The 22525-nt window shown below is 38.8% G+C and overlaps 1 protein-coding gene across 3 annotated transcripts in view; it reads right to left on the bottom strand.

Annotated features, from left to right (window-relative positions):
• Positions 1–5716: 5716 nt before the first annotated feature.
• Positions 5717–22525, bottom strand: part of ASTN2 (astrotactin 2) — a 570610-nt gene continuing 553801 nt past the window's right edge. For all 3 annotated transcript variants that reach the window (XM_075184700.1, XM_075184701.1, XM_075184702.1), the window contains 2 exons: positions 21259–21442; positions 5717–6384 (listed from right to left, as the gene is read on the bottom strand). In XM_075184700.1, coding sequence (XP_075040801.1) covers positions 6147–6384; positions 21259–21442 — 422 coding nt within the window. In that variant the 3' untranslated portion in view covers positions 5717–6146. The remainder of the gene's footprint in view (positions 6385–21258; positions 21443–22525) is intronic.

The following is a 22525-nucleotide window of genomic DNA, read 5'->3' as shown; positions in this document are numbered from 1 at the left end:
ATAGAATAAAATTCTAAGCACTTTGAAACAGCAGCTAGGTCTAGTGAGATGCAGTGCCAAAATGTTCCTTATTAATAGAGAGCTCTCAGGTATTGCTGCAGTTATTATGCTGATCATCTGCAATCTTGAATCAAGGATTTTTTTTACTCACTGATACATAAGCCAGTATCTTAGCATTTTAAGGGAAACCCAACATGCATACAGGCAATAGAATGTATTGTAACAACGATATTCCTGCTGTCATTTTGCTGATGACAGAAATCAGATATACACTTACTGCAAGAACTGGGTACACTACTTACCTGATTGTCTTCTTACAAATTACGGTTATTGGTACTACAACTTTCATCCTCATTATCTTCTTTAGAGTGAGAGTTGTCTTCATCAATAATTTTCTACTTGTTATCTTCTTCATTATTAAAGGTTGCAATTATACATTTTGCTACCTTATTTATTTTAGATTCAGAGCCCTAGTTATGGTCCAGAATGAGCATCAAGCAAGATTTAACTTCTCCTATTTAATCTATGTCTCTTGTATTCCAATTCTTGTATCAGGGTGTGTGCCTGTAGGAATCAGTATAAGTAGCATTTTTTTTAAAACTACTCCAAACGTAAGGGACCTATGATCACGCTGCCCAGAGTCGTTTGCGTGCCCGCCTACTTGGGGACCTAAGACCGGCTCTGATTTTAAAGGTGGTTGGAGGCGACTTCTGACTCGTTTGTAGCCCCTGACGACGGAAGTACTGGTGCAGGAATGATTGTGTTGCTGGATACCTTGTCAGGGACAGGATTAAAAAAGCGATATTCATCAATATGTTCACGATCACAGATATGAGCAAAAAGAATTTGGCTGAAGCTAAGGATAAGAATGGTATAGGAGAAGATGCATACAAGTCCTTCGAAAACTGGTCAAGTGGTTACTGCATTTTTGCCGCCATATACATTAAATATATAGACCAGATGAAAAAAACGGACGTCTGGCGGTATTTACACATGATTAAAGATATGTATCAGATGGATGACCGATTAATATGGCGCTTCTATGATGACATGTTTAGAAAGAAAAAGAGTGGACTAGCATTCCTTTAGGTAGTAAGGACATTGACACCTGGCTTGACTTGATGTGTCCTAGCAAAACAGGCGTCAAACATCTTGGGTCATAAGTGATTCCATTCAGCGGGGAAGGGGACAGCAACCCTCCCTCCCAAAAATAAATACTTTCCATTCAACGCTGGATTCTGTTCCCGCGGCACTGTGTACAAATACCACCACGTGTGCTCAAATTGCAGAGGATCACATCCCGCCATGGAATGTACTAGGCGCATATCCACCGCTGGCTGGGGACGAGGAGCTCAGGCGGCAGCTACGCATTAAAGCCCCTTAGCCAATTGACCTGTTAGCTCTAGAAAGATGGCTTAGCCTGTACCCGATAAAGAGAATGCTTTCTTTTTACAGCATGGTTTTAGTTTTGGTTTTAGACTCCCAATCCAAGGTAGTCTATGTCCTTCCATTCCCTGGAATTTAAAATCTGCATGAAGTTTTCCCGTATTACTGTCGGAAAAAATAGCAAAAGAAGTTAGCTTGGGCAGTATGCTGGGCCCATTTACAACCCCCACCCTATACCCGATTTGATAGTGTCTCCAGTTGGGGTAGTTCCAAAGAAATCCCCCGGAAAAATTAGGCTCATCCAACACCTGTCTTACCCTTTTGGCAACTCAGTAAAGGATGCCATAGACCCAGCCCACAGTACAGTTAATTATCATTCATTTAAATCAGTTTTAACGTTAGTGCAGGAATTTCGCCATGGTCCATTACTAGCCAAACTAGATATAGAATCAGCACTTAGATTATTAATGCCACATCCAGAATCATTTAGATTCATGGGTTTTAGATACGTAGATGGATTTTATATTGATCGCTGTCTACCCATGGGGTGCTCCATTTCATGCGCTTACTTTGAGAGCTTCAGCACTTTTCTTCACTGGGACTTGCAAGCGGGAATGGGTCAACATAGAATAGCACATTACCTGGACGATTTCTTCAAAATCAGTCCCTCGGGTTCCCCTCAGTGTGGCAACATATTGCATGCAGCCCAAGCCTTGTTCATGGTGCTGGGAGTACCCATTGCTCATGACAAAACAGAGTGCCCAGTCTCCCGCCTGTCCTTCTTAGGAATAGAAATTGATAAAGCAGCAGGTTGCTGTCATCTACCACAAGACAAAATTCAGAGAATGATCCAAGCCATTGGAGACATTCAAAGCTCACAATCCAGCCAGCTAAAACAAGTTCAATCCCTTTTAGACCTTTTTAATTTTGCATGCAGGGTCATCCCCATGGGCTGGGTTTTCTGTAGGAGGCTCCAAAGAGCTATAAAGGGGATGTCCAGACCTCATTACCTGATTTGCTTGTCAGCAGAGATTAGAGAAAATCTGAAAGTATGGGTTAGATTTCTTCAGAATTTTAACGGCACCTGGATCTGGCCCACTGCACCCGGTTTCCAACAAGCAACTTGACCTGTATATGGATGCATCAGGATCCCTGGGTTTTGACATTTACCTGAATGGAGATTGGTGTGCAGCATGCTGGTCAGAAGCTTGGCATCAGAGTGGCATCGCCTCCAACCTTTTAGGAACGATTATTGTAGCAGTAGAACTCTGGGCCCCTATCCTGCGTGAAAAACACATAGGGCTAGATTTACTAAACTGCAGGTTTGAAAAAGTGGAGATGTTGCCTAGAGCAACCAATCAGATTCTAGCTGTCATTTTGCAGAATGTACTAAATAAATGATAGTTTAGTAACTATACCCCATAGTCTTTTGGTGTGATAATCTGGGAGTTGTATAGGCGGTAAACAAGCAGAGTGCTTCATCCGTACATGCCACTAGACTCCTCCGACATCTCATTCTCCACTGTCTGGAATGCGACATTTCATTTACATCACAACATGTTCCAGGCTTAAAAAACAGTATTACTGACTCCCTATCGCATTTCCAATGGCGGCGTTTTAGGGCATTAGCACCGCACGCTAATCTTATGGGAACAACGTGTCCCTCTTATGTTTGGCAGATTATCAGGCTGGCATAACAGGACTAGTGAAGAGAGCCCTGGCACCTTCCATGAGACTAGCATACCAGGCGGCGTGGTGTCAGTGGTCCAATTTCCTGAACTCGAGGGAGATCCAGGAGTCAGGTCATACAGATTCCATTATGGCTTTTATGTGGGAACGATATAGTGCAGGCGCGTCCAAGGCAGCTATGGCGGCTAACTTATCGGGTATATCATTAATGTCCTGTCTTTATAATGTCCCGGACGAGACAAAAAGTTTCATAGTGGTAAAAGCCCCAAAAGTTTGGGCTTGAGAGAGACCAGTTCCGGAAGACCTGAGGGGACCAGTCGACCTCCAGCTGTTGCGACAACTAATGCTTGTTTTTCCAGACAGCCTTTGCACTGGTGTTTTTTTTGGCGCATTTAGAATTTCAGAGCTAATAGTGCAGTCCAAGCTTCACTCCCTCTCAGGCCTATAGACCCAACATGTAGTCATTCAAGATGCTAAAGTATTATGTAAGATAATAAGGTCCAAAACAGACCAGGCTGGTAAAGGCTCATGGATGCACATATACCTACACGCTTACACGGAGATTTGTTCAGTGAAGTTGACTAAACAATGTTCTAATAATAGACCTGCCCATTCCCCCATTTTCCTAATGCATTTAGATAACACCCCACTCACGAGGTTTAATTTCAGGCAATCTTTAATAGAGCCCTAAGTTTTAGGAGTTTGGACCCAGCACAGTATGGCACCCATTCCTTTTGGATTAGGGAAGCCACGTCAGCAGCCTTAAGTGGTGCATCGGTAGTGGCCATTAAAACATTGGGGAGATGTTGGCTGACACAACACATAAAACAACGTGGCCCGCCTGATATCCTAGTACTACATTTAGGATCCAAGGACCTTGTTAAAGGGAATTCAATTGACCTGATTCTCAGATTACTCAAGGACCTGACATACATCAAAACCAAAGGGCCGACCATCAGTTTGATATGGTAGTGGAGGTCCGATATCCCCTTGAAGGTAATGTAAAAGGCAGTCAAAAAATTTAACCGGGAAGTAAGCTTACACGTTAAACAATTGGGTGGCTCCATAATTGAACACCCCTTGTTAGCTACAGGACAAACACAGCTGTTTTGCAGGGATGGGGTTCACCTCACAGACGAGGGTTTAGTTATAATCATTCAGCGGATCTATAGTCACTTAGGAGTTTTTTGTGTTGGTTAGGCAGTGGCGGGCTGTCAGTCCCCTAAGGACGTCCAGCGTAGAAGGAAGTCACTGTGGGCAGCGGCTGATTGTTACAGCATTATCACTGATTTACTGCAGGTGCTACCTCCTTCAAGGAAAGTGACTCATGGTCATTTTTGGTGAGGATCCCTTGGCCCACTTTTGAGGGGGGCCATTGTGTAGTCGGGAGGGGGTGCAGTTATTACTCTGACGTCAGATTTAGCGCTGGCCAGGCAGTTAAGAATTTATCCCGTTAAGTGGAGTAGGCCGCTAGCCATCCATGCTTGGTTCCAAATATCAGTATGATTTAGCTGCTTCACAGTGCACTTTCACTGCCACTTATTCATTTAATTAATTAATTAATTAATTCTTTAGCCACTTTCATAAGTCTCAGTGTTGTTAATCTTTATATAAGTTAAGTGAGTGGTATATGTTTTAGGAGGTTATGGTTAAGAGAGTGAAACACATCCAGGTAATGCAGTTTATAAATCTATCCACACATTTTAAATTTACCTCCCCTTCCTCCAATGCAACATGGTTTTGCCCAGGTGCAAAGTTACTCTTTTTTTTTTTGCTTTGCTCTCCATAATGACTCAGGCCCAAAGACTATTCAGATTGGTTTGACATGACCAGTTCCTCATAAAATCATGCTGCCTCTTTATTACCAGCTGTCTCTATCTGTATTGTATTTTAGAATATTATCTCTTGAAATAATTACTTACAACTGATGCCAGACTCACTTGTTTATGATTTTCTAGTTTAAATTTTAAGCCGTTTTTAAATATTGGTAGCACTCTTGCTTTCTGTCTTGTGGTGCTGTTTCAATTATGATGGAGACCACAAATGAAATAGCAATATATCTATTCAGTGGCGCACGCAGGGGGGGTTTCTGAGTCTCTAGAAACCCCCCCTGCGCTAACTAAGTGGCCACTGTCCTATACAGCAGCCGCGGCGCTGTCAAAGAAGCGTTCGCGGCGGTGCTATATTGTATACAGCACCGCCACAGACGCTTCTTAGACAGTGCTGCGGCTGCTGTATAGGACAGCGCTGGCGAAACCCCACCCCCCCCCGACAATCCTCCGTGCGCCCCTGCTATTATCAAACTTAACCCCCTTTGCACATATTGCTGAATGTCATCTGTTTCAGTCTTCTGCCATTATGATTAATTGCATTTGTTATTTCACTTATGTTTATTTCATGTATTTGTATAGCGTGCTATGGAGTCAGTGGTGTTTTAGAAATAATGAATTATGAATTCTTTTTGTGTTATTGTTACCTTCCTTAGCAATCACTTTCTACCTTTGCTATCTTGATTTCTATCTTACAAAATCTGATAGTTTTCTTATAATTATCTAACGACTGATGCGTTATAATGCATTATATTCTCTGTTACTTTACATGAACAGCTCTATGAGTGTTAGGACAGACAGTTAACACAACATTTGTACTGTAGGAAGATGTTTAATGCACACAGGTTGTAGAACTATACACACAGAATTGAGCAGGTTAAGTGAACTACAAAAGCAAGAAAAATTATAAAATTCCCTGCATCATTTCCACATCAACTGGAAAAATCAAAAGGAATAATGAAAAGATTAGATCGGGCACAACTCAATCCAAGGAGTAAGTTGTATAGCAGTGCCTTGCTGGTACTCTTCTGGGCGTTTTACTAAAATATGTATTAAAAGAAAAAAATGTCTCTGTCCAGTAAGGTTCTTAAAAATGGGTATGTGTCTCCATAGCACCTTATCTGTCCTTAGCTTATAAAAGTTGCTATGACCATTTTCTTGGCTGTTTTTGACATAACCCTGGCATGACCATCAATGCTCTTGCCAGTCCATCCAGAGCAGGGTGGGGTTTCTTGGCCACACTCACCGGCCTTTTGAGTCTCCATACGTATTACGAGGCATGGATACCATTTTTTCTTCACATGTAAATTTGCTGTCCCTCAAAATGCTGTACAAAACAAAACCTGATGTTCGGAGGTCTTCACTGTGACAGATTAGGTAAGGAATATTATCTATCCGTCTTTGGATATGTGCACTTCGCAGAAGTCCGGAACAATGGCTGCTTACTTTTTCTAGTCTTCTGAGAACCAGGTGGGCTTTCCTGAAAAGAGTGAAAACACATAAAATGTAATGTATATCGGAAGTCACTGAAATATCACAAAATTGAAAATGTGAGACACTTTATATCAAAGAGCTGCTAAAAGCATTACCTATAAAAGGTAAATGTTAAAGAAATGTGTTAGAACAAAAAAAAAATCACTGTTTTGAATGATAATTCTCCTATTAGTGGATTCATCTTGATTATATATGTCGCCTAGGACCCATCCAGTATCTGCTGATGCTAGAGGACTCAGTCCATCTGTAGCTGTTTAATAGAGTTTTTTTGAAGTGTTTCGCATGGCTTTGCAGTGCATTCATTTTCCCTGCAAAGCATAATTAAGTGTGAGCTGGCTGTCAGCTTCATTTAATGTGGAGGTTTTCTGGGGTGGAACCACCCCTATTTGCTATACATGGGGGATTTGATTAAGTAGGGGTCAACTTAAAGGAACATTACCTTTTTCTTTGTTTTTATAGAAATAAGGTTCCTATGAGCATAATATACAATAGGTTATTATAAGCCTGTTTCTGTCTCTTGTGTATGAACTGCTCTATATACATGCATGATATAAGTATTCTATAAAAATACATTATCTCCAGGCCAAGATTTTAACTTGCTGCCACACTAGGCCATTCTGCTGCCTACTTTCCCTACTACTGTCCATTGTTACACAACTCCATGGACCGAACCTCAACCATGTCTTATCTGAGAAACATGTATTTTTACTAGTAAGTGAAAAATGATAACTGTTTGCTTAAACTGACATGCAAGTAAAAATATGGTAAGATAATTAAACAAGACTCAGCTGACTGCCTTTGCAATTCGGGCTCCCTAGGCCTGTTCACAATTTGGAGACTATTTATCTGTATATACATAATTGCCAACATATTCATTCTGCTTTCAGGTCAGAAAAATGGGTGTGTGTCTCCATGGCATCAAACTTGGCCCGTAGGGGGCCAAGTGGGAGGGGGGGGCGTGGCCACGTGAATCACATCATTAAACCCCGACCCTGCTGCTTGATGCTGCGATTCTCAATATAATACAGTGAGGAGCGGGGCAAGTATGACACGATTCCCTGTAATATATGTCATTCCCATCTCCACCCACTTCACCAGGGAAGTGGATAGGATGCAGCAGTTTGCACTGCTCACCCGGGTGCCCGGGAAACCTCCTAGAAATCTGTGAGTCTCCTGGATATCCCGGGAGAGTTGGCAACTAAGCTATACATGTATATACTGAAAAGAGTACACAAAAAAAATTGTTGACTATGCATACAATAAATAAGAACATAGCAGGGAAACATTATTAAATACTATTGCTGTGCATGTAACTACCAAAGCAAAGAAACAGGCATTAGGTCCTGATGCTGACACATGTAGGTTACACTCAAAAAAGACACCTGTAAAAATAGCGTATTTATGCTCATATGCTGAGTGTTAAGCATCTCAAGATGAAACTAGCTCTGCACCTGCAGCATATATGTCAGGTTTACGACAGACTTACATCAGGCATACATACACCCACAAAAGCATACGCACAACCAAGTCATAAGCACAAACATTTGTTTTTATAGCAAAAGACACATTCACTATTAGGAGTCACATTTGTCAGATGATCGCAACTCTGCTCACATACACGTGCACTCTCTTCGTGAGAATATGCAGTGCAAATTGTTGCAATTTATGCTATGCAAACGGACCTTTGTTTAACTCAGCACCTAGCCCTTAGTTTCTTAATTAGAAATGCTCGGGCTCGGTTTTCGGAGAACCGAGCCCACCTGAACATAGCCGGTCCGAGTTAAAACGTCATCGTCGCATTGTGGGATCTCGCGAGTTTTGGGTTCTATAAATACCGCCCTCCACGGAGATCCGGCGCCATTTCACAGAGAGACACAGAAGAGATAGCAGGATTGTTGGCAGTCTCCAGTGTAGTTGGGCAGCATCATAGCTAAAACAGAAAATGGAGGGGTGGCAGTGTTCTTCAAAGTCTCCAGTGACATTCTACAGAGATATAGCTCACACAGAAACAGGAGAGGTGGCAGTGTTCAGTGCTGAAAGTCAAATAATATGGCTGACAGTGTTCTTAAAAGTCTCCAGTCACATTCTAAGAAGCGGGGATGAGCTAATTTTGTGTGAGGATGATGTACACACTGATGAGGGTGACGATGAGGCTGAAGATGATTACAACAACATCTTGCCACAGTAGAGTTCATTAACAGCACTGTTAGCTTAGGTGCCTTAAGCCCATTGTTAGCTTGTTTTGTGGGGGCCCAAACAAACCAAGCACTTCACCCACAAAAGTGGCAGTCCTTATCGCTAAAGTGCTTGGTTTGTGAAAGTGTGCATACCCTTTTAAGATCCAACATAAGAATGGTGTGAGAGCCAAAGGACAATTCCATCATGCAGCACTTTTCCTTTTGACTATCGCTGTGTGCCAGTGGTACCTACATGTGCTATTTACTATTGTGTTTTGCAAAACTCAAAGACACCCATTGATGATGCAGATGACTCAGCACAACATTTTGACATCTTGTCTGGTCTACTGCGAGTTGACCAAAAGTAGTAGTGACACCTCTGCCGTAACTTCACCTGATCCTACTATCAACTATCAACATCCAAAGAACAGTGGAGGATTATTATTTTTTTTTTAGCAGCATAAAGACAACAGTTTTATTAACAAAGAACAACGTTGCTTGCAGAAGTAATGTAAGTATGGATCTCTAAATAGATGTGTATATGTATTACTCAAACCTTACACTTCGCTGTTTCATAAGTTTTGCACAAAGTGTTTGTAATCTGCACTTTACGTCAAAGGTACCTAGCTATATTTTAATTCTTTGGGATTCGGGCTGATTCGAAGCTCAGTGATGTCCTTGTTTTTTGATGTGAATTTCAATGGCTCTTTTTAGAGCATTGTCTGGAGCAAGATCCAATATACTCATGTCACTGTGATCAGAGCCAAGTTTTTGACACCTGGTTGATTTATTCTTCTGAAGTTTGTTTTCAATCAGCCTTTCAATTGCTTCTCTCTCGTACGTGTGACCACATACTTTGTATTTCCTTGGATTCACCATCTCCAATTGTGTTATAGGAGTGCTCTGGGGGACTGCAATCTCCTTGTCTTTATCTTCCAAATCTTCATCTGCTGGTGACACATCCATTTGTTTTCTCTGATCTCTTAGCTGTTCTTTAAACTGGACATATTTATCATCCTGCCTCAGGGCCTCCTCTGCATTATTCTTCTGAAGCGCAGTGTATCTCTCGTGTACAAGCTCTCTTAAATCTGGGATCTCATCCGGTGGGTTATGTTTTAACTTAAGTACGGTCTCCTCAACTGCATCTATATATTGGTTTAAATCTCTGTTCAATGCAGCATATTCCAACATGACAGATTCCATGCTGCCCATATGTTCTCTGTTACAGTCTGTCTGAAGCAGATCTAATGCCACTCCAGTTGGCATTAGATCTCCATTGCATTCCACAGCAATATCCATTCCTGTGTCTACACAAGTTTGCAAGCTCTTCAGGGATAAAATAGAGGTATCCACAGAGGAGAAGGAGATTAAAGATGCAGCACGAGCAGATATGCTTTAATAATGTTCATTGACAGAACTGTTGGGCTTAAAGCAGGTAAGCTATTGGTAGCTTGTTTTGTGGGGGTCCAAACAAACCAAGCACTTCAGCCACAAAGGTGGCATTCCTTGTCACTGGAGCTCTTGGTTTGTTAAAATGTACATGTCCTTTTCCATATCGTACACAAGGGTGGGTGGGAGGACCCAAGAAAAATTCCATCTTGCACCACTTTTCTTTTCTACCACTGCTGTGTGGCAATGTTTCCTAGATGTGCTATGAACTGCCATGTGTTTGTGCCATTGCTCTGTCACGTAGCATCCAGCCAGCTCGCTGCAGTCTTTGTTTGAAAGTGTATAAAAATAATATTGTGACCTGTGAGGTGGTCAAAATTAGCTGGAAATGACTGAAAATTAGTGTTATTGAGTTTAATAATAATGTAGGAACAAAAAAAGAGCAAAATTATGTGATTTTAGCATATTTTAGCATTTTTTCTTAAAAAATTCAGATCCAAAACCAAAACACAAACTTAATCCAGATCCAAAACCAAAAACAAAAAACACAGGGGTCAGGGAACATCTCTACTCTTAATAGGGCATTGGGCTACCAAAAAACTGCCTTAATGCTTCTTAGCAGAGGAAGTACCTGCCATGAACCAGGCATTATAGGTGGTGCACTCCTCATATTTTTTCTGAAGTCTAAAATCTGGCCGTTTCTACAATGAGGGAGAGTGAGGTATTTGTCTCAAGTTGCTGTCCTCTAACCCTAATCCCTTCAGCTTGAGCCAGAGAAATATTTGTACAAAATATATAAATATATATCTTGTAGTAGGTGATAACCATATGAAATGTAGGATGATATATAGGAGGTTAATATGTATAGAAGAGTATTTCCACCTGCATACAAATACACATCCCTTTGTGAATACTCTATATAGCTGGGAAAGAGCATTTATTCACACAATTATTGTTATAATCATTGTAATTGTTTTTTATGATTGATTATAGTTGAGCGCCTGTCAATGCAAATTCTTATTTATTTTATAATTTTTTGTCTTTGGGCTTAGTGGAAGCCCTTTATTTGCGTTCTGGGCAGTCACTTATCTTTGGAGCGCTATGAATATTTTGTTTTCCTAAGTCACTACTAAGTTACTACAACCTCTAAGAATGTAATTGATAAATAATTTGCAGATGTATAATATCACACATGCAAACTTTTGTTATTACTTTTTTCATTTTTAGATTTAAGATTTGTGTTAAGTTGCATAATTATTGTTATTTTATGATAATTAGGTTAAACTAAACTGAAAGTTTATAGTTCTATACTTTTTTATTGTTTTAGGTGTGTACATATCCTTCAGCCTGATAAATCTGTCAGTATACTCTAGATTTAGACAGTTAATACTCCTATAAAAGCACAAACAGAGAAAACATTGCTAATCCAGAATTCAAAGTGATCCACAGGACTAGCCAAGAAAGGAATCCACTCCATCAACGGACTATGAAGAAAATCAGTAGAACGTTTACTCCTAACAAAGAATTATGTTTTGCCTGAAAACTGTAGGGTCCTTCCACTAACCCTGATGTGAACACCACCTCCCACCATAAGCCCCAAGTGACACCACATCACATTGCCTTAGAATGTCGCACTAAATGAGATCCCTGCTAAGAGATTAATACCACACCTGTTGTAATGATACTTAGGGCACTGACGATAATGGGCCTGATTCATGTCCGAACCTAAGTCCATTTGTGTGCCATATCTTGCGTGAATTTGGTCTGTGCATGCTCCAGAAAAGAACTTACACCATTTAGAGCAATTTCATGTCAAATGCAAATGACACATATGACTGCCTACAACTTGAAGGGCAGAATAGAAGTAGAAAGGGGCGGACAAACGTTGCAATGTACAGTAAAGGGCATGTATAGGCAATTCCCATGCAGATGCAACCGATTCAAGTCCTGGGCATCGCTCAAGTATGTTTGCTTAAGCCGTATCCTTTACACCATCTACAGACAGGTGTAAGTGCCCACTGATAGTGATGACAGACGCGGCATCATCTTTGTATTAAACACTACACATATGCATGCCACTATATAGCACAGAACATATGTTTGTAAGAAAGACTTTAAAATCGCATTGTGTATGTACAGTACACATTAAGAACATTCTAATTTATGTATATTTATTAAAGATTACAGTAATTAGATTCAAAATGAAACGCATCTCAAGATCTGCACAGATTTAAATATAGGCAGAATTATGCTCAAGTTACATGCTCTTCTTCTTAATAGCAAGTTCTGTGCAAGTTGCATTCGGATATGAAACAGGCCCAATGTGTTTATTCCTTAATTCTTGCAAGTTTTAATTTTTGGTTACAAAACACAAAATAGAGATAGTATTATACTACCGTGTGGCCCATTTATATACATTATAGCTATCTACAGGAATCCATCATAAATAAACAAATGAAAAAGAAAAACGCATCTTACAGTAAGGAAAAAGTAGTATATAATTGGATTGCAACCCCTGAAAATCTGAAGATGATAGTGGGCCCTCTGCAGTGGTAGAACTACATTGGGTGCAGCTGCTAAGGGTCCACACATGTTCAGAACAGGTCCCCACTCTGCTCTTTTAAAGAGAGATGGTTTACAAACATTTTTATATAGGCCCCAGCAATGCGCTCCTCCATCCATGACCCTCTATATTCTAGTGAGATGCAGACAGCAGGCACACCCTTTTATTTGGGCCTCACAACTGCAGCCTGCTAGTCAGGCTGTTCTCTCTCTCTTTCCTCTATTTACTCCAGGGACTCTTAAACCAGCTCTTACATGAGTCAGACCTATTAGAAAGCTGTCTTTCCAGCACTCTCAGCATTCAATCTTCTCAACAATGTCCTCCGGATGGTGCTGTGTTTCTCTGGCTATCTGTAATGGAATTCAAACAACAATTGAAGAGCAAAGCCATTCTGGTTCTCAAAAATTGTCTTGTGGACCTTACTCCTGCCATTTTATTAAATATTGAAGTTTGTTTCAAAAAAAGTGTGCATCCAGAATTCTTTCTACAATAGACTCTTCATGTCCATCCACTTGAACAGGATCTGGAACAGGCAAGATGAAAACAGAAAATGGATTAAAAATAACTGGTTTCAGTAAAAAGATACAATAAATCAGATGAACCTTCGTGGAATCTGAAAGTCCAAGCCTATAGGCAGCTGGACTGACCTTGGCTAAGAAATTAAAGCGGCCTATGACTTTGGGGCCTACTTTAGTTGTAGGCATGCTTACTTTTAGATTTCAGGTAGAAAGCGAAACATTGTCATCATTTTTTTAGACTGGTGCAGCTTTATGGCGCCTATCAGCAAATCTTTTGCAAATGTCCTGGGCATGATGCAATGCTTTATTTTAATTAAGGGTATTTTGTACATTCTCTTTTCTAGAAGTAACAACAAGAATGGAAGAATCTTAGGGATCATGTTTCGCTGGTTCCCCTTATTAGCATAAAATAGGACTTTTATTAGTGGATGGGTGTTGGGAGTTGTATGAACTCTCAGCCAACAGAAGAACATTAATTCCGTCATATTGCAGATGGCAAATATAGCATTGTAGATATTGTTCCAACGTCTGCTTGTGCGTTCTGTCTAAACATTGGATTGAGGATATAAGGTAGTTGATAATTTAATATTAATGTCAAGAGTAGAACAAAATTGCTTTAAGAAACATTAAGTAATTTTCACTTCCCAATATGATATGATATCATCCGCTACTCCATGTAACTAAAACCCTGATTAGGAACTCAGCTGTTTCATTCACGGCAGGAAGTCCTTGACAGGGGACAAAGTGTGACATTTTTATGAGTTAATCAACAACCACTAGAATTGTAGTCATTCCTTTAGATCCACAATGAAATCCATAAAGAGTAAATCCCATGGATGAGATGAAACAGGCAAAATTTATGAAAGTCCAAGAGGGGAAGTATGAAGAGCCATAAACCTTGCAGAAATACTGTATGATGATGCAAACTTTTTACCAGCCTCCTTGTATCCTGGGCCACTAGAAATACTGAGAAAATAATTGATGGGTCTTATGGCCTGGCAGTTTAGAGTCATGCAAAAATTCAGTACTTTTAATCGTGCTGCTTCTGGTAAATATAAACGATGTTCATACTTCCATATTTTATTTTAGGTTAAGTGTAAGTCTAATGGGGGAAATAAAAAGTCCGGATTCATTTTAAGAACCTTCTTTGATGTCAGATAATCATCATCATCATCAATTTATATAGAGCCACTAATTCCGCAGCGCTCTACAGAGAACTCATTCACATCAATCCCTGCCCCATTGGAGCTTACAGTCTAAATTTCCTAACACATACACTGACAGGCATAGAGAGAGACTAGGGTCAATTTGATAGCAGCCGATTAACCTACTAGAATGTTTTTGGAGTGTGGGAGGAAACCGGAGCACCCGGAGGAAACCCACGCAAACACGGGGAGAACATACAAATTCCGCACAGATAAGGCCATGGCCGGGAATTGAACTCATGACCCCAGTGCTCTGAGGGAGAAGTGCTAACCACTTAGCCACCGTGCTGCCCATATAATAGCTCACCAGCGCCAATAGCATCCAGGAAATTTGATAAGGAGAGACCTGTCTCTTCTGTCTTAACCAGGGGTGAGTTATAAATAAATTCTCTACATATGGTATCAGCTTTCCCATTACAAAATCCAGGTCTGTAAAGAATGACAAAGTCAAAGCGATTTTGGAATAAACTCCATCTGGTTTATCATGGTGAAACTTTCTTTGGAGACACAAACTTTAAATTCCATTGGTCTGTGAGCACAATTATTTGATATGTAATGCCTTCTAGCAGATGTCTCCATTCAGTAAATGCAGCCACAATATTGAACAGTTCTTTATTCTCCACATCATAATTCTTTTCTGAGGCAATAATTTGACGGAAGAAAAAAGCACATGGCTGCAACAGCATCTTCTCTCCTACTCTCTAAGACAATATTGCCATGACTGCAGAATCCCAAGCATATGCCTCAAAGATAAAAGAAAGTTCTAACTTGGGATATATTTATATGTGATCATGTGATCTGTAGTAAAATTTGTCTTTAGCAATAGAGAGCCTTTTCAGCTTCTGGAGACAAATAGAAGGATACTCCCTCATTGCTTAGTTGAGTGACTGATGCCACACATCATATGAACCTTTGCACCACCTTAACAGTTCTTGGACTAGGCCAAACTATTATGGCATGAACTGTGCTTGGATCCATTCTCAAATCTTGGTGCAAGATGACATAGGCCAATAACTAAACCTGTTTTGATGTAACTCACACTTTTCCAGTTTAATGTCTAAATTATGTTTGTGTAGATGCTCTGGCACAATTTGAACTTGTTGTTGATGTTCTTCTTTGGAAGTCTGATAAAAAATAGTAAGTCTATAACAAATTGGTCAATTTAAATCCCTGAAAACTCTGCCTCTGATATTGAAATGTTGCAGAAGCATTGCACAATCCAAATGACATCACAAAATATTTGTAAGCATCCTCCTTCGAGAATCTGAATTATATTTTGCTACTGAGCATGTCCCCTGACGTACTTCCAATCATGCTATTTTCAGCAGTATGCTTTCAATTTAGATCATTAGATCATCAAAAGTTTGTGTTATTGCTTTAATAAATTGATCAACTTTCTCCAGCATTGGACAATAGATTTTGATATAAGAAGAAGCCTATGCCAAAGTAGAATCTTTAAGCAGTAAAGGGACACTCTGTAACTTTTCAGACTTAAAATGGAAATTGTGCAGTTCAAAGTGCATCTTACACTGATTAATAAACTCACAGAACTTTTGAGGGTCCCCTCTGAATAGGGCTGGAGAAAAAGTAGCAGAACATGATGAAACTGCAGACAATTGTGGTGATTGAGTCTTCAACTCAGTATGATTTCCATGTTGGGGCTTTCTAAATATAAATTTGTGAAAACCATTATGTGCACCCAGGGCTTTTTGTGAAGTAACTTGAACTTCCTACTGTAAACTGTAAATCGAGAGTTACAAAGCTTTCTTTCAGGAAATTAATCCTGCCAAACCATCAATTAACACAGTGGCTAAAATTGTCACACGCTGCTTAACAGATATATTTAAATCTGACTCCATTGCAAGACTTGAGTATCCTATCACAGTACTGGTATGTTAGCTGAAGTCCAATGGTTGAAAGTAGATATACAAATGTAAGCCCGATTGATGAACAAGCAGCTAATCCCATTATGCCAGAGTCAGTACATGAGCAGTTAGTCAGACGTATGCCAGGTTCAGTACACAAGCAAGAAGCTAATATGTCACAAGACACATGAGCAGGTAGCAAGGTTTCAATCAGGAAGTGCCTTCTAATAGGCACAAACAGGAAAGAGACTCCAAGGTGGATTTCTCAGAGACAGTACTGACCATCTTGGCTAAGGGCAAGTTCAATAATAATAGTGACCTCTGGTGGCTGGAGGTGAAATTATCTACGAGGCTCGATGATGCAGAGCTCTGCCTCTGATAGTAAAAATGACCATTGTAGCCTCATATAACCCTATTTTAGTGATCTGTAAACCTCTTCAGATTGATTTAACCTATGCATATGCCATTGATTAGGCACACACAAAATTACAGAAATGATCCCGTTTTAAAAAGTACATTTTTCCTTCTTTCAGGGTATCAGTTCTGCCAAAACCCTATAAGACGGTTAACAAGAACTGGTTCATAACTGGCTACTCTGATACTTGCTAATAATATTTTAGCTGTTAATGCAATCAGTAAATATATGCTGGCTTTGGGCTTCTCTACCATTTATGTAAAAAATGGAACATAAACAGTGGCCAGAAAAGCCTCATATTGTTTAAAGATGAATGCGGGATAGTAAAATTGTATCTTTCCTTTTTTCAGATATTTTTTAGCAATGCTTACCAAAAACTTGATATGCATTGATTCAACTATATGATGATCATAGAAGTGTTTTTGCGACTGAGACGTGGTAACTTATTAATACAATTTTCAAAGTTTTTGTAGTCTAAAACAAATGGATATCGGATTATAAAATAAACCAAGACAAAAGGAAAGCTTTGTCCATATCTCAGAGCACCAAATTACATTAATACAGCTTAATTTTCCTTCCAAATTGAAACTTCTCTCCATTACATGTTAAGATGTTCAACTTACCCCAACGTAAAAAATTTTACACCAACTATGACCCCATGCTATTGTGAACAGCCTCTCTAGAAGGAGAATCTACTCAAAATCATAAATAGTTTGTTTAAATTAATGCCTTGCTCTGTGTTTATTTCAGACCTCAACAATAGAAGCTCCCTTATATACTCTGAAAAAAAATGCAATTAGATATATTTTATTTTTTTAGGACTATAACAGGCCCCAAAGAAAAAGGTCAATATACCTAATCGGGATGGTGATGCCCAAAATTTCCTATACTATTATTATGTGACACACCTCAGACAAGTGATTTCTTGAATGCCCCTAGTAGCTAACTCAAGGTGAGCCTACATTGAATAATCAACCTTTAGTTCATGTCAAAAATTTATGTCCATATGGGACAAGCCTCTAAGGCATTAAATCAAAGTCGGTCTCTAATGCTTCATTTGAACATGTGTGTGTAAAGTCATGGGGTTTAAAGAATCATTCCAATGTGTATGTCTTCTTGTCCTCTCTACCCACAGAGAATTTCCCTATACATATATGAAAACACTCAATATCCACTTGGAAACCATCTGTCTCTCAAACTCTTCTGTACACTGGTCAGGCAGTGCTAACTGTGGAACAATATACTATATTTTCAGCTAGCTGACATTTTACTATCCATCTTATGGTTCCACGTACCATTAGATCTATTTTATATTTACTAGCATAACTAATCCCCAAAATTAATCATGTTTTGACAAATGTCTGTTGTCTCATATGTATCAGTAAGATGTAAAATTCCCTTCTCGGAGGGTAACCCTAAAACACATTTGAGTAAACTATATAGAATTGCTGACTGCTAGGGTTCAATAATGTAATCCTCTTTTTGAGAATCTTTGGAATTTTTGTAACTTAACCAATATTGCATACATTTAAAGCACTGTGGATATGGCACTGTACCCACTTATTATTTTGACACTGCCAACCACCCCTTTCTATGAATTTGTCCTTTGTTACTGTTCTGAATTTTTTCTTTTGTGTTAACGTGACTGTGCATGCTTTGATTCAGATTAATGAGGTATAAAAAACAAATTTGATTAAAAAAAATCTATGCACTCAAACTGACATAATTATTAGTTCAAAGTAAAATTAACAGCAAGATATAACTTTCAAAAATCTTCAACATGTAATATAAGTGGTCTGTGCAAAGTATAGAATTAGCGCAAGTACTTTGTCATTATACTAGACATGTTGTTACATGAATGTGTATTTTGGTTAGTCTGCTTTTTTGCTTTTTAAACTATAAACTTTTATACATTTGAACATTGAATTACCTTTTATTTTATGTATCATTTTATAAATTTGCATTCTGATGATAATTCTCTGGCATGTGGACAAATCAATTAATTTCTATTAATCTATTTTAGCTTTAATTTTAATTTAAGCAGTTCTAAGAATGCGATCTGAAGCGCTGAGATTCTGTGCAATGAATACAGTATTTTATGAAGTATATTATGAATACCAGAAATGAGTCAGATGTACAGAAAAGAAAAGGTGTGACCTGAATGTAAAAAAAAATGACCTATGAAATCATAGTATTGACTGCAAGTCAAATCATGGATGAGATGGTTATGGCAGGACAGAGAAATTAGGGTGTTTGGGAAGAGGAGATTTGCTGGTTTGTAACTCTTTCCAGCACACTATTGCGATAGGAAAAGGAGGGCCACATGGAAAGGAAAGAAAAGTCCATTCAAGCCCAAACATCTGGAAACAATTTTATTCTTTGAGAATAACATGTAAGCCGTCATTTAGTAGATTTCCCAGACCCCAGTGCTTGTATTTAGCTATAGGGAAGATCAGGAGGATTCAGTGACAGGCGTACAAGGCAGATCTCTAGCACTTGTTCTCTACACTTGAAATAACAAAAAAATAACTTTTGATGAAATAAAGCTTTCAGCAATTCAATGATAAACACTAATACAAAAGTTTTAAAAATGTCAAGGTTAACAATATAAAGAAAATGTGACACAAGGTTCTACAGGAAGGAAGACTCATTAGATTCTTATGTTAACATCTATATTATGCAGGGTTGGTGCTGAGATCTCTGGCGCCATCCCCATGCCTGGAGTTGGCCCATGCTCCATGAAGCCCCTTTGGCACACTACAGAGCATGGAAAATGGGTGGCTTCACTGCACATGCACTGCTCCCCATACTCCCACACTTGTTTCGATACCCCCACGCTTGTCCAAATATCTGCTCTGTTATCTGCAGAGTGGGGACTTGGAAATTTAGGTTGCACTTTGTGATGAAAAAAAATCAACAATTCTGAGCAGGTGGGCTTGTGGGGTACCCCCAGTAAGCCCTCAAAAGGCCCAAAATTTGGGGAGAGTTGGAGACCTTGAATGATCACCAGAAACTCTAACAAGCCTATTTTCAGCACTCATAGGGGTAGATTCAATTCCCAGCAGTGTTCGTGCATTATTACCGTTACTATGGTGATATAAACGCAGATTTTTGCTCACGGTTAACAGATCTGAAATCAAAAATCAGTTGAGAAATGACCGTAGTAACGGTAATAATGTGCAGCTATTACCGTAGTAACAGTAATAGTGTGTGCGTCACGTTACTTTCACGAGTAACGCTCCCAATTGAATTCCCCCCATAGAGTGGGTACGTTAGTAACTAATATTGCAGTTAATATTACATTAATCTCAGAATAAATATACAATATTATTAGTTCCTTACATAACATGACACAGTTACTTTCAAAATGTTCAGCTTTACATGTGGTTTGCAAGAATCAATTAAATGATTGAACTAAGTAAAATGTTTCATAGCCCCGTCACTAACCTTCCCACCCCCAATCAAGACTGCTTTTTACACCTTTATCATGGCTAAACTTCATTGCAAAGATTGATGTTTCTAAATATCAATTTGCAGAAGGGGCTAGAGAAAAAGTAAAACTCATCATGTGTGTTTTCTTTAATAATTTGCTTAAAAAACTTTAAAAAGGGTACTTTTGTCCTTACTTGAATGCATAATGGAGTACAGAAAAACAATGAAATATGTACACTGAATTTACAAAATGTAATTAAATGTGTTTAAATAATTACACAGATTGTAGAAAGATGAGAAAGACCAGAAATGTACCCCTATATGTACATGCTCAAGCATTACATGTGCAGTAATATAACAAAATTGCAGTTCAATACAACTTCTACATATATATTGAGAGCAAGAAAAAGTTTTCCTCAATACAAAATCATGTTACAATGCCAGGGGTGCAAATGAGTTTATTATTTTGCACATAAGATAAATACTGGCCATTTTTTCATATAGCACACAAATACTTCATAGCTTATTTATACACTGAAATTTAACGTTGATCTAGAACATGCCTTACCCCAACAATACATCTGCCATCACATTTTAAATTTATCTCCCCCTCCAATGTCAATGGTTTTGCCCAGGTGCAAAGTTGCTCCTTTTTTATGCTTTGCTGTCCTTTAAGAATCAGGCCCACCATGTTGACTGAAAAGCTTTGCTATAATAAAGGAACAGTTTAAAACTCAGCCTTCTCTGTAGCGTGACAAATATTTGATTCATATTCTGTTCCAACTATTTCTAGAGTTCTTTACTCACTGAATCTGAATCTTCATCTATAATATCATTCACTTATCTTTCAAGCTCTCTGGAATTCATTTTATACCATAAAGAGCAGGGTTTTCACTACCGTTTGAGCAGTTTGTAAATGTACATGTATGCCACGAACTGGCAATTTTCCAATTATATACTATACTATGGAATATGCTTATATAAATAAGGCACAGTTATATTTTTAATAATAATAAAAATAACTTGATGTATATTAATTAATGTCAAATATTCTACAACTTCATGATTAGAATAAAGTTGATGTCAGTGTGCAGTGACTGTAATTATTATTATACTTTATTCAGCGCCAACATATAAGGCAAGAATACTTATTACTCACATAAGTCCCCAGTGGAGCTTACAGTCTAAACTCTCTACCACTCAATAGATGGTAGATTTTTATCCTTTTTCTTAACAGTGGAGTGCAGTAAGCTGAAGGATGACTGTTTGTGTGTTACAAAGTGGAGTTTTCCTTACCGGGGTCCCAGTTCATCTTCACTGCGCCACACAAAGTCTCCAAATTTCTCATAGAGGGCATTGTAATGATGCTGGACTCGGAGAAGCATTGAAGCAGAAACCTCCATCAAGGTGTTGTATGCTATCTGCTGCTCTTTCCCGCTGGTATATCCGTTGTACAAAGTATAAATTCTATCAGCGATTTCTGTAATGGAAATGTTTCATTAAAGTACAAGTTGTCCAGAAAGCAGAAGTTGGAATGCAAAGCATTATGCGAATGTATCAATATACCTCACCACTGTGAACAGTATTAATAAGTACTAGTCATGTATTAGTAATGTACACATTAAAAGTGAACACCAGGAGTGGTAGGGGATGCTGATTTTCTATGTACTACAAAGTATATATGGCTGTTACACCTGCCCCTTTCTATTCGTGCAGCAAACTTCTCTTTCAAGGCTGGCCCCAAGACTGATATAAATATGTGCATGCTTACTGTGGGAGTCCAACCCAAGTGTGGTGTGGGTTGGGATGTGGAAGGGGCCACTGAACATGGGAGCACAGTGCAGTTTCCCCCTGCTTGGAAGCCCATTACAAAGAGGAAATATTATTTTCCACTGGAATTTGACTTAAAATAAATAAGTACAACAGCAGTGGATTGTTTAGACACCACACGAATACACAGGCTTATCAAATCAAGGTAGAACAAAGAAGCTGTTATTTTGCAATTGTATATACATATAGTGGATATGTAACATGCACACACCTTTATTGCAATTGCAGGTGTTTGTTATATAAAGCCTGTAATCAAGATAAGTCATACAAGACCTTTCTCTACCTTTAATGTGAACTTGCAACCAACAAAACTCAAGTGAAAAACAAATATTAGGAAAAAGGAGTGAAAATAAAAAAGTTATAATACACGCTCATGATTACTTTAAGCCATAAATGAGAATAAACTAAACAGTATTTTAGGGAAAAGACTATAAAAATGTATTAAATGAAAGGTGTGGTTCTAAAGTTCTAGGAGGTTGGACTTTCACAGGAATTTTATACTTTTGCACAGTGTGTCTTTGGAGATTTGTCTGCCTTCCTACAACATAGGCATACATCTTTAAAATGTTATTTTTACATTAAACAGATAAATGCATACACATGTTCTGTGCTATCTAGTGGCACTCAAAGTAAAGTTGCTTTTTATAATTACAAATATATGTAATGTACAGGCTGAGAATTGTAGACAGCAATGTCTACCATCTATGAGTTTCAAGATGGTGGCCTCTTTGGG

This window comes from Mixophyes fleayi, chromosome 9 (genome assembly GCF_038048845.1).
Source record: "Mixophyes fleayi isolate aMixFle1 chromosome 9, aMixFle1.hap1, whole genome shotgun sequence".
NCBI lineage: Eukaryota > Metazoa > Chordata > Amphibia > Anura > Limnodynastidae > Mixophyes > Mixophyes fleayi.
Note: the sequence above shows the minus strand (reverse complement) of the source record. Positions and strands in the feature narration are given on the sequence as shown.